At 33.3% G+C, this 16,335-nt stretch overlaps 1 protein-coding gene across 1 annotated transcript in view; it reads right to left on the reverse strand.

Annotated features, from left to right (window-relative positions):
- Nucleotides 1-16,335, reverse strand: part of Rgk3 (Rad, Gem/Kir family member 3) — an 85,344-nt gene that overhangs the window by 12,653 nt on the left and 56,356 nt on the right. Inside the window, exon 2 of the mRNA XM_085187638.1 lies at nucleotides 10,947-11,162. Within this exon, the coding sequence (XP_085043764.1) occupies nucleotides 10,947-11,162 (216 nt within the window). The remainder of the gene's footprint in view (nucleotides 1-10,946; nucleotides 11,163-16,335) is intronic.

Genomic DNA, 16,335 nt, shown 5'->3' on the forward strand with positions numbered 1-16,335 from the left:
ATGGAGAATCTCAACACTGGCTTACTTTTCCCTACTCTGCTATAACCGAAAAATCGTGAAGCTGAATCATTTAAAAATGGATCTCACATAAAAAATCTATCAATAAAACAATTGGAAACAAAAATTGTGATTGACACTAGACGCAAAGCAACGGCGTTGATTGATGATATATTGACGTTTTTATTCTGGTTAGTTCAGTATATTGTCAATCACGTTCAGCTTAAAGGGTTTTTAGGACTCTATATCTAAAACAGCTTTAGAAATGGAGTATAGGATTCGTTTGAACTTGCGCAGTAGTGTATGATTTTAATTGATTTTAAATAAAAAATTAAAGAAAAAAATATTAAGTATTTCCTCATTAAGCAATCTTGCCATAACATACAAGAAATATGATATAATTTCCCTCTTTTCCCACTACAAATGAAATTCAAATACAAATTCAAAATATTGTTTGTTCAAATAGACTTTGGCAGGTCCTTTTGAACGTCGTCTTAATATAAAGCCAACATCTTAATTCCATACGTTTTTATCTTTTAAATATTTTGTAGAGAGTGATAAGGTTTCCTATTGCGTTCCTCACTCTGGACAAAGCACGACGTGGAATTCCGCCACTCAACACACAATGCTTCCAAAATTCTTCAGAAAATGAGGAACGGAGTGTCTTATCACTAGTTGCGGAATACAGTGTGAAACATAGAAAAGTTCATTCTTAATTAATGTAGTCAAGAAAAAAAAACGTCAAACAAAGAAAAAATAAAAAAATCATCAAGACATCCTAGTGTTAAAATACTCCGTTCTCCACATTCCGGCTATTTAAGCTAATATTGACGGAATCCACCATTTAACACATTGGCCACAAGTAATTGGCCATAACGTTTATTAATATAAATGTTATGACCAAATCGGCTTCTATTTACGTCTTCTTAACTGTTATTGTGCCATTAAGATGGAGTAATCAATCTATCTGAAAGACATTAGAGTAAACGGTGGAAAATATTTTACTCATCTGGTGCTAGTCATGGCTCAGGGAGACTAGCGTGCAGCTATAGTGACAGGTTATGGGTTCGATTCTCACTCGAGGAAGTGCATTTGTAATATTTTCATTTCCTGGCTGGTAACGTCTGACAAAGCATAGGCGTTGATATCCGGAGTACAACACAATGCCTCTAGAATGCCTCTATGGCGGAAGATGGGGAACAGCAGTGTCGTAATGGGAACAGAGTGTCTTAAAAGTAGGTCCCTTTCAAAAGCTTGCTAAAAAATTATATGACTTTATATTAAGAAAATATAAGAATTTGCATTATTTATATTTAGGTTATTAAAGGAATATGGCGTATTGTGTGGCGGAACTTAACGCCGTTATTTGTAATTAAGATTTTAAATTGTAAAAAAATTTTACAAACCTCCAGTAGGTTGTTAATGCTTTTAAGAACTGATTGCTGTGTATATTAAACGGCCTTTTATTCTTAATATCTATCTGTTTTGTTTGGAATTCGAACCGACACCCTGTCACTTTTACGGTTACACTTTGTGGCCCTGCGCTACGACTCGCCTCAAAAAATGAAAAAATAAATAAAAAATAGTAATTATTTTACAATCAATTTATGACTCGGTGCGGTAATAATTGCGTTATGTAACAGGCAACTTTGACACAAATAGAAAAGGAAGTGTTTTGACACTTAGATAACTCTGCCTACTATGCTAAGCGGAAAAAGGCGTGAAATTGCATAAAAAGGGCCATTAAAAAAAATATTCATATGTACGAGTATATGTACACATTTCCCCATAACATTCTCAAACAGAGTTGATTGAATTTTCTTTGGAAAAATATTTAAAAGCCAAACCAAAACGTAAGTCGCTTATGTAAATATCCAACCTGGGCCGGCTGGAGTTTGTCATTTACATGATTGTGCTAGTTTCCAAATTTACTTTGAGTTACAATTTAATTTCTTAGAATATTAGCTAACCTACATACAGTATACCTATGCTGTGCTTATATTCGGTGAGCCCATCATGACAGAAACGACAAACGCTGACTAGAAACACGACGGTTCTGGATTCCATTCCCACTAGGGAAAATAATATTTTCAATTCCTTTCTCTAGTGACAATACAAGATGGGCTGTTGAATTTCAGCAGCCAATACGTAATTTCGCAAAAAAATATATCGAAAGACATAGAAGACTTCTTGATATTATACTTTATTTTCGCTCTACGTGTAGATGCTAGAAGATAATTATTATAGCTTCACGGTGTACCTCATACATTGCAGAGTAGGGAAGAAATCTGGAAACCTAAGAAGACTTTTGGTTCCTATTATGACAATTCTGATTAATGAATTAGTAGTTCCTGAGATTTAGCGCAACCAACCCAACAGACTCATCAGCTTGAAAATATAAGAGAGAGCAAAACCAAATGAAACGCATAGTTAAAATTAAACCTCGTAAAGTATAAGTAAATAATGTTAAACTCGATCTAGTTCTATCAAAACTAAGCCTCCAGGGCTTATATGGAAAGAGTGCCGTCCGTTGATTCAATTTACCCTGGTAATTGCAATGAGTGTCTCCGGAGACTTGGAATAATTCTTGTTAGTGTTTTATTATGTCTCTATGAGCAGATATTTCTGTAGATCTATAATTTTTAAATATTCGTGTACATCATAACATCAACTCCACTCCTCCTCTACCACTCACTCTCTGCCTCAACACAACATGTTGAGGCAGAGAGTGTAGTGGTAGTGCTAAGACACTACTATCCCCCAAATTCTGGAGGTATTACGTGTTAAGTGGCAGATTTCAACGCAGTCCTTTGCCTTGAAAAAAGACGGAATAAGATCTTTTGTTGTCGCAATTTTGCTTTGGTCTGAGCAGTGACTGTTAATGCGACGTGTGTAAGTTCGACTTCTAGTAGCGTTTATAGTAGCGTTGAGCTTTGCTACTAAGTATGCATTGTCTCGAAAGTTTGGTAATGCGGGGGCATTGGAGGGTATATAACCCTTTTAGGTTCCCTGTACCTACTATGCTATATGCTATATGCTGTACCTACTATGCTATACGCTATGAGCCTTAAAAAATCAGTTAAAATAATTTCATTTAAAATTCGAGTGTACTTTATTTTTAGCTTCAGGTATCGTTTGAATATAGCAGATTAGTAGGATAGCTTAGCTCGATTTTTACTGAAATTTTCAATAAAATATTTTTTATTTTAATTTTCTCGCTATAGTAACAATATACGGCGGTGAGTTCCGCCACTCAACACGCAATGCTTCGAGAATTCGACAAAAAGTGGAGTATTTATGCGAACGTAGTGTAACAAATCTACTTATTTATAATTCTATTAATTCTCTTAAGAAATTTTACATATACAAAATAACAAATATTATATTAACTTTATGTTGCGTAAAAATGTCGGATTATATTATGAAATAAATAAACTTAATTACGTGTTTCAAGGGTTTTACGAATAAATGAGCTCGAGCTTTAGATTACAAGTGAGCTTTGACGAAAAGAAAAAAAAAAGTTAAAAAGAAATCATAAGCGTAGAGTTCGCAAAAGGTCTTTTCAAATAAAAATGTTGTAAGCAAAAGCACTTGTAAAATATTCATAAAAAAGGCAGTATTGTATTTATAAGTATTATATATTTATGAAAAATAATATTTTTTGAAGAAATAAATATGAGGGTTGCGGCGTAAGTAAGATTTCAGTGATGTTTATTATGTTCTGTATCGTATAAAGAAAAATGTTTAATTATTTCACATCGACACAACAAACAATTCGAAACATTACAGTACGAAATTAAGTTTTCTAAACATTGGAGCATTGATCACTTGGCAAGGAAATAATCCAAAGTAAGAAAAAATATTGTTTTTTCAATCTTTCACTCGATAAAAAGCGCAAAAAGCGGTGTTGCATTTCCCCATTCCAGTTGAACTTGGTGTTAATAGCAAGAAAATAAATATATATATCATTCCCCCGAATGAATATCAATCAACCTACAAGCTTCGAGTTTACAATCAGAGTCTGTATAACTGCACTAAAATGACTTCTTACCCCTATTTCTTTTAAATATACGAGTAAGTTTTCAGTTCTGTAAACATTAAGAAGGATATATGATACCCCCATAATACACAATATATCTATATATATAAAATCAAAAGGTCACTCACTCATCACGAAATCTCAGAAACTACAAGTGTTAGGAATCTGAAATTTTGCATAGGAGTTACTTATAGGACGTAGGTGCTCGCTAAGACGGGAATTTGTAATATTCGACTTCTAAGGGGTTGTTTTTGGGGTTGAAAGTTTGTATGAAACTTCGTTACTACAAATGCTAGGAGTCTCAAATTTTGCATGGACATCACTTATACATCACGTAGGTACTCATGGAGAGGCAGACAGACAAATTAATAATAAAGTAGTTCACGCAGGCGAAGCCGCGGGCGAGCCGCTAGTTTTTCTATAAAAATAATGTTCAACAACTCAATTTCCCAACGGTCCCACAAAGTCCTTATTATTTTTATGGAAAATAAAAAAAATCTACCATCGCGTGTGCGCACGCTCATTTACCATAATCTTTTCAATAGGCTTTATGAAAATAGAAAGGAATCTTGCTTTAAATAATAAGGCATTAGCGCCCCCTGGGACCGTAGCTGGTCATTTGTCTTCGAAGACTGGGTAAAGTAGATTAATTTCAATGTTTCTTTCGGTTTTCTTTAATAATTGTTTTAATCGGGACTGCTGGTGCAGTACACGTATGACAGTAAAACGACGGTTCTAGGATTACCTGTAACGATTATCTGTCGAGGGAATTAGTTATTTTTATGCTTCTTTTGACAACAAGACGAAGCGCGGTGTTAACACCGCCGTTCAACACGTAATGTTTTGAAAATATCGATCTTTAAATTTAATTATTTTAAAATATACTAATGGAGACAAATACTACATGTAAAAATTCAGCGTTCTACGCCACGTAATTTCCGCTGTACACTGTCCATCTGTCACTCTCTAATAAAATAATTTTATATATACATATGTATAGAAGTAAAACATATATTAAAAAACCTGTAACAGTAAAGCATCTCTATTTTAAATAAACTAAAGTTTTAACTAAACTCTCCCATAAAATAAACTTTTCAAATGCCACAAATTTTGATATGAAAGAGAGTGTTAGCTAAACATGTCATGCCATACTGTGACGTTGTACATAACTATATTTTTAATAATTTATCTTTACATGGTATAAAAAAAGATATACGCCCATCGAGATACGCCTACATATTTGAAGTAACAAGACATTTTATCGCAATTTTCTAGGTAAACTGAATATTTCAAAAGGTTTTCTTGGAATGTATTAAATTGATAATAGCCTGGAAAAGCTACAGAGGATTCTAGCTGCTGAGAGAATTCCCTGTGGGGGCTAATCAAGGGGAGTCTTTGACCATTAGGCCATGTCGCTTCGAGGCGCGGACGTGCCGTAACTCGTAAGCTAGGCCTGGCCTCGTCGCCGGTTGTGAGACTGAAAAGTAGAAATTCATGAGGAAGGATATGGTAGAAAGATATACAGATAGTACATAGTTTTATAAAGCATGAAGAAGATGGGATTAAACAAGCGACCGGTTCAAGCTTTTCACGAGGTTGATGCCGTGAGCGGTACTCTACTTAAAACTTAAAAATTAAGAAAAAAACGCAATTATTTGAATTTCTAATGTATCTATATAATATTATGTTATTTTTTATTATTAATATTTACATTATCAGGGTACAGCAGTTTAAAGTCACGTCCCTTTAATAAATTATCGCATTAATAATATCTATTTAGAAGAAATAGGTATATAGGTTAGTAAAAACAGAATTTGAATAAAAAATACTTTCTTAAAGTTTCTATTTCTAATTGCTTCCCAGGGACTAATTAAAAGTTACAAATTCCGACGACATCTTGAAACGGTGTTCTAATCTTGAGTTAAACTTATAGTATAGTTTACTTCAAATGTAAATTGTATCGATTATAAAATAAATGTTAAGGATCCCGATGTTATATCCCGCAGTTAGCAGGGTAGGCGGAAGGAACCTGAGCAGCGCATAGTGTTAAGACACTCTGTACCCATTAAATCAGGTTCCCCATTTTCTGCTGAATTATCGAGGGAATATTAAATATTTAATTCCCCAGAGTGGGAGTTGAACCCTCAACCGTCGCGCTTACACGTATAAATATACTTGATTTACAACAAAAAATAACAATATTTACATCTGAAAGCTAACTTATCCTATATGAACATAGACCCTTTTAAAAACTTTATATTAAAATGTCGCCAAAAGTCAAATCCCTAAAATATCCACCCCAATATGTACAGAGAGGAAGTTCTTCTAAAAGCTATTCTTTTACTTAACTTTTACAACATTAATTGAATTTTTAAGCCTTTGTTATTTTTTATCCAATCTCATTTTTTCTTTATAAATGGAAAAATTAAAAAGTGTAACTTTTGTCTTAATTCTTTATTTATAGACATTACTAGCGTTGCGTCGTGACTTCACTCGTCAATATTCCTTTAGGTTTTATTAAAAACACACGTAGAACACGTAGTTACCGAGATAACTGCTTTCAACCAAACTAACTATTTAGCTTTATAATATTTAGTATAACATACTAATAAGTATAGATAGATTTTTTCATCGATGTATCTATTAAATAGATAATAAATCTTTCCAAAGAGAAGTATGATAAGGCATTATCGAGTTATTGTCGACCCTCATATGTCAAATTCTGATGACTCTATAGAATTTGGACTTGTACGTGTGATATATAAATCGATATCAATACTTTCTTATACTGACATAACTAGTGTGCTAATTATATTTGTTAAAAATAAGCAAATATATTTATTAGCTTCACATAGTATCTCGCAGTTCCTTATTTATAGCAGGGTAGGTGTTGAGACACTCTTCCATCAAGATTTTCCATCAAGTTATCGTGACAAGTTTAGCGCGTTTTGCCTTGTTACCAGAGGTGGGAATGTAAATAGTTCTTTCCCCTGTCTGTGAATCGAACCCAGAACCATCGGATGCTGTGCCGTAGCGTCATGAACGGGTTTCGTTATTTAGTTTAGTTGAAATACTAATAATATAACAGATTTTTCAATTTAATAGGAAAAATGTATCTAAAATAAACAAGAACAAAGTTTCTACCGGATATTGAGTCTCTATTTCCTGTTTCGTACAACACAAAATATTCATGTTTTATTACAATGTTATATATTCATTCTTTGACTTTGAGAATACTTGGAAAACAAAGGCGACGTTTTAAATTTTATTTTGAAATAAAATCACTATTGGTAATATAATATACTAGCGGACGCGCGCAGCTTCGCTTGCGTAATTAGGGGTGAATTCTAATAAACCACGAAACATGTGTTCAATGAAATATTTTTAAGAGTCTAAATTTCAAATTTTATAAAAATCGGTGGCGATTAAAGGATTTTTCCATACAAACTTTCAACCCCTTATTTGCACCCTTAGGGGGTGAATTCTAGAAAACCATGAAACATGTGTTCAATTAAATACTTTTAAGAGTCTGAATTTCAAATTTTATAAAAATTGGTGCCGATTTAAAAAAAATTCTATACAAACTTTGAAACTCTTATTTGCACCCTTAGGGGGAGAATTCTAGAAAACGATGAAACACGTGTTCAATTAAATACTTTTAAAAATCTAAATTTAAAATTTTATAAAAATCAGTGCCGATTTAAATTTTTTTCCATACAAACTTTGAAGCCCTATTTCACCCCTTTAGAGTCAAAATTTTTCAAAATCCCTTCTTAGTGGATGTCCAGATTACGAAAGTAAACATCTGTCCAAATTTCACGTTTCTACGCACAGCGGTTTCGGCTGTGCGCGCGTCTTACCTCAGTCAGTGAGGACAAGTCCTTTTATATATATAGATATTGACTGTTTTCGAGAGGCGAGGGATCGAGTTCGAATTTTGATACTTTTCTAAATATTTTCATTTATTTCATGTGTGTAAACGCGACAGGTTGTGGGTTCGATTCCTACTAGAGGCAATAAAATATTTAATATTTTCATTTCTTTGTTAGGCGTCGAGGCAAAGTGCGGCGTTGAATTCCGCCACTCAACACGCAATGCCTCCGGATTAAGCCGAAAAATGGAGAGCGGAGAGTCTTAACACTGGGTTCCCTCTGTCTACCCTGCTATTAGCTCGTTAAAGCATGAAACTGAGATAGAGAAAACCAACTCAAAAATCAAGTCATCATCAAGTTTTATATAAAGGAAAAGTGTGGCCTCTGTACAATATACAAGTATAATAAAAAGGAACGCCAAATGTACCAGTAAATGCTCAAGTTTTTGTAGAAACAACGCTTACTTATTACAGGCCCTCAGGATCATAATTCCTGCTAACAGAGTAAATTGCTTACGGCTGTACATTTTAAACAACATTAATTTTATATACCGTCGTCGTGCAGGGGCACAAGCGTGTGACTAAATGCAAGGGTTGTGAGTTCGATTTTTACTTGGGGCAAATAATTATTGGATCTGGTAACAACTGAACTCTGAGAACCAAACACGTTATGTTTCGAAAATTGGCTGGCAAGTATTGAACGGATGGTTATAACACAAGGTTCCCTATGTCGACTCTAAACTAAAAAAAAATAGTTTTATTCTAATACAAACTTTTACTTTAAAATTTAATACCATTAATATACATATTTATATATTTCCAAGTGCCCAAGTATGATGAATTAAAAAGAAATATTTCAAAGGAAAAGATTTTCTCAACAGGCACATAAATTAATAAAGAGCTTAATAAAGTCGGAAAGCTTTTAAAAATTTAAATGGTTTTCAATATTCAACTTGATTGTTAATTAACGGATTTATTTCGCAGGCACTTTTTTTGCTATACGGTATTTTTTGTCAATACCTATTTATTATGAATGTATGAGGCAGCGTGGGGGAAGTAGGGGGAACGAAGTTTTTTTTATTTTCCCGTTCTGTTAAGAGAAAATGTGTTGAGTGGGATAAAACGCAAAGTTGAAAAAAAATTATTTATACATAAAAAGTATAAGGATTGCGAGTCGTCCGAGCGTATGTTTTTTATATTTTTATGTATTTTTAAATAATATATTAAGATTGGTGGGCGGAGTTCGAACCTATAACTACCGCGTTTACGGTAAAATGGCGTTACATTGTGCCATGGTCGCTTAAAAGGAAAATATTTGGAACGAACAAAAATATATAACTTTACCCTGTATCCAGCATACACAGTAGGCTACGCCGAGGGAACCTAGTGTTAAGACACTCCATTCTCTACTTACCACCTAATTTTCGGAGCATTACGTCATGAGTGGAGGACCTTAATATCGATCGTTGTTTTGTTATCAGAGCGAGACAATATAATAAAACTTTGTTAAAGAAAATCGAGCCAAAATCAAAATCGCGTGGCAGAGCTTAACGCCGCGATTTTTACCTCGTTATCAATGCCGGGTAATAAAAATATTACATATTTTATTTTCTCAAACCGGAATCGAAGCCACAACCTGTTGCTTTTACAATCACACTTTGTAACCCTGGGCCATGTGGCCTTATAATGTAACCAAACGTCGATATACTCATCAATTATACAAAATCCACGATCCCACCCTATAAAATCATGATTCTAAATCACCGCATTAAATTTCAATTGCAAAGATTTATTTAACTGCGATTTACGAGTGTTCAGTTTGTTCCTCCTTTGATAGTATCGACGTTTGCTTGTTTTAGTGCAAGTAATAAAATGTTGTTCTAGCCAATTTTTAGTGTAATTACACTGGATCAGCCTTGAGATTTTCTCGGATTTGGTTTTTATTGTTTTTCTTTTATTACACTCTTGCGTATATTTTATTTTAGCTTCACACTGCAGTCCGGACATAGCAGGATTGACAAATGGAACCTGGGAACCTGCTGTTGAGACCCGACGGAACGAACAACGGCGGAAGGAACGGAACCCGTGAACGTTCACCATATTCCGCCGAATTATGTAGGAGTGTTGAGTGACGAAACTCACAGCCGTGCTTTACCTGGCCACCAGTGCAAAGAGATAAAAATATGAAATATTTAATTTACTCAAGTGGTAATCGAATACACAACCTTTTGCGTTTACAGTTTCACTTGTACCCCTTCGCCAAGACTGATCTTGCGTATACGAATCTGGGTATCGAACCCACGACTACTATGTCTACATTCAGAAACTTTACAAATACGACATAATCCTTTTAAAATTATGTTTACAAACAATAAACTGATATGAGTTGCGGATGAAATAACAATTCAGGGTGAAAGTTCAAAAGGGGTGCAAATTCCAACTTCCTTTATACGATACAGTGCTAATGTTGCTGCAAACAAAAAGAGGAGTCGTTTTCATTTTCCTTGGAGCTGGAATAATTAACGGCTTTGTCCTGTTTTTCTAGTGGAAAACGAAGTTTAAGCTCGTTTATACTGTATTTCAGTAAATTATTTCATTTATCTTTTGTGTGGAGTCTTTTTTGTGGTATATTCGCAATGTATGCGGCGTTTAGTTCCGCCATTTAATATGTAATTCCTCTGCTTTCTCGGGCGATGCTTGTTCATTTTAAATTGGGTATTATTCAAAAGGTCCGTTGATTAAAGAGGTTATACCTTAAACTATGTTGTTATAAAATAAAGTGACTTCAGCTCTTCTAGTGGTTAGATGAGGTCTAGAATAATTTTTTAAAATGTAGTTATATTTTAATTTATGAATTAAGTCCAGTTTCTTCAAAGTTCTTCATCATAAATTAAGTATAAATAAGTTTTTTTCACTTTACTTAAAATTAAAAAGTGAAAAATAAATAAATGTATATTAACAAATGTACAATCGACACCTATATATTTTGTTAATAACCAATGTTTGCACGTAAATGAATAAAACGTTAAACAACTATACCTCTTTGCCTATCATACGCGTTAATACATTCACTTGTCTGGAACTGGCTGATGAGGGCAGTCTTGCCTACGCCTGGTGCTCCCACCATGGCCACGCGGTGGCAGGCCACTGGTTTTCGTTCTTGAGACTCTGGTGCAGATTGGGCGGGTGATGATGGAGCTAGGCTCCCTGATCGGGAACGACGTCGACGGAACGAGTCTCCTCGGTTGACAATTCCTGTAAAGAAAAACAACATTTCAAGAAACAAGTAATATTTTTTGTTGCAATTGTTTCAACATTTTAATTTTAATTCGTTTTTGTATTTATTAATTATACTTATTTTGTCTGTGTTTTTTGGTTTATTTATTTGTTTTACTGTCATTCTTTACTTTTATATTAAAAGTGTGGTTTGAATATAAATTTCTTTTGGCTTACACTACGATATGGGAGACATGTTAAGGTAAGTTAGAAAGTTGTTAATGTTTTAACATCTTTACTTTTCGTTTTTCGTACGAATTTGAACTCCCTAATCTCATACAAATATAACATTAGCCACAAATAATAACTCATCTACAATATATCAATATTTTAAACTGAGATAAAATTTAAAAGAGGTCGAATTTGTAAAGCTTCAGAAACAGTTTCGACATGTGATGTCAGATTTATTGTTTTGAAATGGCGCTGACGTCAATCGAGAAGTGCGCCCGGTACGTTCTAAACTTTCTCGCTGTATCGTGTTACGAATGCGTTATAGTTGGGAAAAAATATTATACAATACACTATAGCTTCACGCTGTATCCCGCATATAATAAAGTAGGCAAAGGGAACCTAGTGTTAAGACACTCTGTTGCCCACTTTCCCCCGAATTCTCGAGTCATTGCGTGTTAATTGGGTAAAAAAGGGTATTAAGTAAAAAAAAAAAATATAGTGTTAGCGTACAAGTGTAAAAGTGGGTAGATTTAGGTGAAAAAGACAATAAAAGCAGTGGAATTGTGTCAAACGGGAACAGTTGCTTGTAGGCGGAAGCCCTGATTGGAAGGTATCTAGTGTGTAGTGTTGTTATTGAGTGATATATGTGACTTATTGTAATTACGTGGAACCTCTGTCCGAGTACGTTGGAAACATATAGACGGTATGTATTTTTATCGTGTTTATTTTAAAAACGTTAACCGCTTCCGTTTTCTAACAATATTATACATTTTGAAATAACAACCTACCTCCATACAATTTTACCTATGAACAAATATTCATCCAAAATTAGTTTCTCTGACACATTTTAAAGTACCGACTACCGAGCCCTTACAATCATTAGCTAGTTCATCATGACGCATTTCCTGTTAGGTATACTTCTAAGAAAACTACCAAATTAATTGGCAGTACTTAATATATGCAAGTGATGCTTAAATTTATTTATAGACCTGCGTAAGATCTAAAGATTTCTACTCTAATAAGAATGAGCTGACATCTCATGATTTTTGGCAGCTTCAAGCTTAAACCAGAATAACGCCAGAGTACGCCAAGTATAGCAAGAGCGAAGAGGGCCCATTAAGGAATACGCTGAACTCACAAAGGTGCATGCTTGTATTTCCACCAATAAATAGTCGGGTGGAAATTATAAAAAGCAAGGAAGTAATCACACAATACGAAACTCTTTGTTGATGGAAATGTTAACCTATTTAATTTAAAAGGAGTTCGTTCATGCCTAAACATTACTCGTTCATTTCTGTTTCGTGAAATTAGCGTCGTGCACTTCGTTCTACATTTTCCACCCGATTTCAAAATGTTACATGATGAGCGGAACTTAACCCCGCACTTTATCTCACAAAAGCAGGGAATTGTATATACTTAATGGTACAAAGACCTGAATTATAAAATTTAAAGATCTGCTAGATATATTTTATTAAAGTTTATTTTTTCAAAGTTTTATAGATGGATGAGTATTATATTGGGAGTTAAGAGAGTGAAAAGAAAGTATCTTTACGTATGTATGTTATATATTTTTGTTTATATGTCTGGTTTAAGACATTTATTTCTCATAAGAATAAATTCACTTACATGAGACAGTAGTACAATAATAATTTGACGGGTACATTGCGCTAAGTTAGTAAATTAATGCTTATACAAACAAAATGTAGGGTAGTTATTATAAGATAGCAAAGGAATAAGATCCGCTGGAAGTGCCGCTTAGTAATCATTGTATTAGTGTGAAGATATTTTATTTACTCGTTTTACATTATTCACATATATTTTTTAGGGTTTTTATTTTAGTATTCTTTATGTTTATATTACTATTTTTGTTGTTACTTTTTTAATGTTATTTTATTATTATTATTATTTTTTATTTTTTTATTATTATTATTATTTTTTATTTTTTTATTATTATTATTATTATTTTTTTAAATATTATATATATATATATATATGTGTGTGTGTGTATTATTATTGTATTAACTTGTAATATATTATTTTAAGCTAAGTGTATTTTATTTTTTTATTTTTTTTTATTATGCGAGAAGTGTTGTCATTATGTTAAGGAATATGTATAGACATTACATTTTTTACGTAACTTTTAAGAAGTCTTTTAAATTTAGATGTTGATTTTGATTCTTTAATATCCTTTGGTAGTTTATTATATAAATAGGCACCTTCAAACATTATATTCTTTTTGCCATAATTAGTTCGCGGTTTGTGAAGTTTGATGTCGTTAGCATTTCTTAGTCTATCTATATGTAGGTATTATTTTGGTGTCCAACTGGTTCAATTTAAAGTACTTTTGACAAATTTATAGAATTTAAATTTAGTGGGACAATGGACCCAAAAAAACGTTTTTGCAAAAAAGTTCCAATTTTATTTTGATCCTGTATCCAAATCCATTTTCTTCTGAAGCCCAGCAAGTAATGTCCTTAATATATGGGTATCAGACGCTACGATCACAAGTTCGTCAATTTCAGACGTTGGGGACAGCTATCCAGATGTAAATTGATCAATTAAGCTGACATGACACAGCTTTGTTTGATACCAGATGAAATATCTGGTTAGGGAGACATGGTCACTGGGTCGTATGTACCTTGTGCACAGAGTGTTGTCGATGTAATCAAAATAGAAATGTTACAATATATAGGCCCATCGTGAGTCAATTATTTTTATTATGGTCTTCTACTAAATTAAAGTGCGGTGTTGAGTTACGCCTCTTAACTCACAGTGTCTAAGAAATACTAGGTTCCCTCTACTTAACAAAATAAAAAGACACTATATGTCTTATCAGTTTTAATTCTTCTAATCATTATGTCACAAGTGAGTTCTTCTAGCCATTAGTATAATATTTTTTTTATAAGTCACTAAAGGGAATATTAAAAAATAACATAATTTATAACTTAGCATAAGAATAGAAAGCTTTTACATACGAGCTGGTTAATGTCCATAAAATTTCTTTTTAAAACCTTTAAAGTACACGGAGTAGAAGTGGATTTCCATATATTGCATATTATGACTATAACTATGCAAAGTGAAATTCTGAATATATTATATAAGGATGATGGTTAAAGTTTCATTACCCTATTTTACTCTCTAAAATCAATTGATTTAGTTTCGAAGTAAGGGTACTATAAGTTTTATTTCTATATTAGAGCTAAATTTTTATCTGCATCGTTGTCCTCGATAACCCCAAGGTTGCTCTCTTCAAATAGTAATAACTAAAAGTTTTGTGTCACCTATGACTCATCCTATGTGCCATAGGTGACATGATTGTGTCATAGGGCATGATTAACTTGTACATTATGTGATGATGATTACATGGACTATTCAACACAAAATATTTTTTGAAATAACAATACGAACAAGTAGTTCCTGAGATTGGCGTGTTCAAGCAAATAAACTCTTAGCTTAATATTAGTATTAGTACTCATTTCGAATTACTTCATAACGAGTTATAAGAAGAAATCTTAATCCTTGGGCGGTACAGCAACACCGCGTTTGACTGTAAACGCGATGGTTGTACCCAAGTTTAATTCCCATTCGGGGAAATGTGCTATTTTAATTTTATCGCTTTGGTAAATAAGATAAAGCTCGACGGCTACATCCAATATCCTCCATGCAAAGTTTGAAAAATGAGCTGTGTGTGAACTGGACTGTTTAATTCTCTTGGTTCCTTCTAGGCATGCAAATGTGATGATGAAATGATCACCGTGAAGCTATAATATATATATATATATTTCGTTCACGACATATATAGATAAAGAGCATTTTAGTAAATCTTCGAAGCCTTTATCTTATTAGCATACAGAGTGACTGTCCCAAACGACATCTTTAGTTTTAGATTTTCTACAAAAGGAACTTATCATTTGTCGTGCCTATATCAATATGTTTAATAAAAATACTATTTTACGGCTTCAAAATTTCTTTTAACAATATAAAATTTAACTTCTATAAGCTTACCTTAATGCCTTCGAAATGCACTGGTTTCAAAATTAGCACAAACTAAACTCAAAACAGTAAACACGTATTGACGTCATAGTGCATGCAGTGAATAATGATTCATCATCGACTTGAGAGGTGTGTCTGTTGATGCATATATTTATATTGTGTCATATTTAGTTATCTATATATATAAAATCGAAAGGTCACTCACTCATCACGAAATCTCAGAAACTAAAAGTGCTAGGAATCTCAAATTTTGCATAGGCGTTACTTATAGGACGTAGGTGCTCGCTAAGACGGGAATTTGCAATATTCGATTTCTAAGGGGTTGTTTTTGGGGTCGAAAGTTTGTATGAAACTTCGTTACTACAAATGTTAGGAGTCTCAAATTATGCATAGACGTCACTAGGACGTAGTCATGGAGACAGAAATTAATAATAACATAGTTCACGCGGGTGAAACCGCGAGCGGGCCGCTAGTACTGTTATATTTAAACTAAAAGCTTAATTTTAAGGTATTATTAGTTTAATAGTGGTTGTAGGTTCGAATTTTATATATGTATTTTATTGTCACATTTAAGACATAGATGAGAAGTAGACGTCGTAGCGTAGCGTATATGGGCGTACGGATAAGCGGGGCCAGATGGTCCGTGCCCACTCGAAAAATATTATTAATAAAAATTCTTTACACGAACAGATTTGTTCAAAGCTAGAGGCCAGGCTCCCCCTGGTAAACCTCTCTATGATTGTTTCAAAAATTGAAGAAAAAGTGAAAAACTTTTTGAAATTTAGTGAATTTATTATTTATTTAAATGTAATATTTCCATTTATTCGCTCTGGTGTCAAGGCAAAGGGCGGCGTTGATTTACGCCCCTCAAAATATAGCGTGAAAAACCGAATGTCTTAAAAATAGGTTTTCCCTCTACCTAGGTACTATGCTACAGTAAGAAGCTAAAGAAATATAAGGTAAGACTGCTCTATCTTTTGCATCATAA

This window comes from Heliconius melpomene, chromosome 7 (genome assembly GCF_056956725.1).
Source record: "Heliconius melpomene rosina isolate 202511_hmr_F chromosome 7, ASM5695672v1, whole genome shotgun sequence".
Taxonomy (NCBI): Eukaryota; Metazoa; Arthropoda; class Insecta; order Lepidoptera; family Nymphalidae; genus Heliconius; species Heliconius melpomene.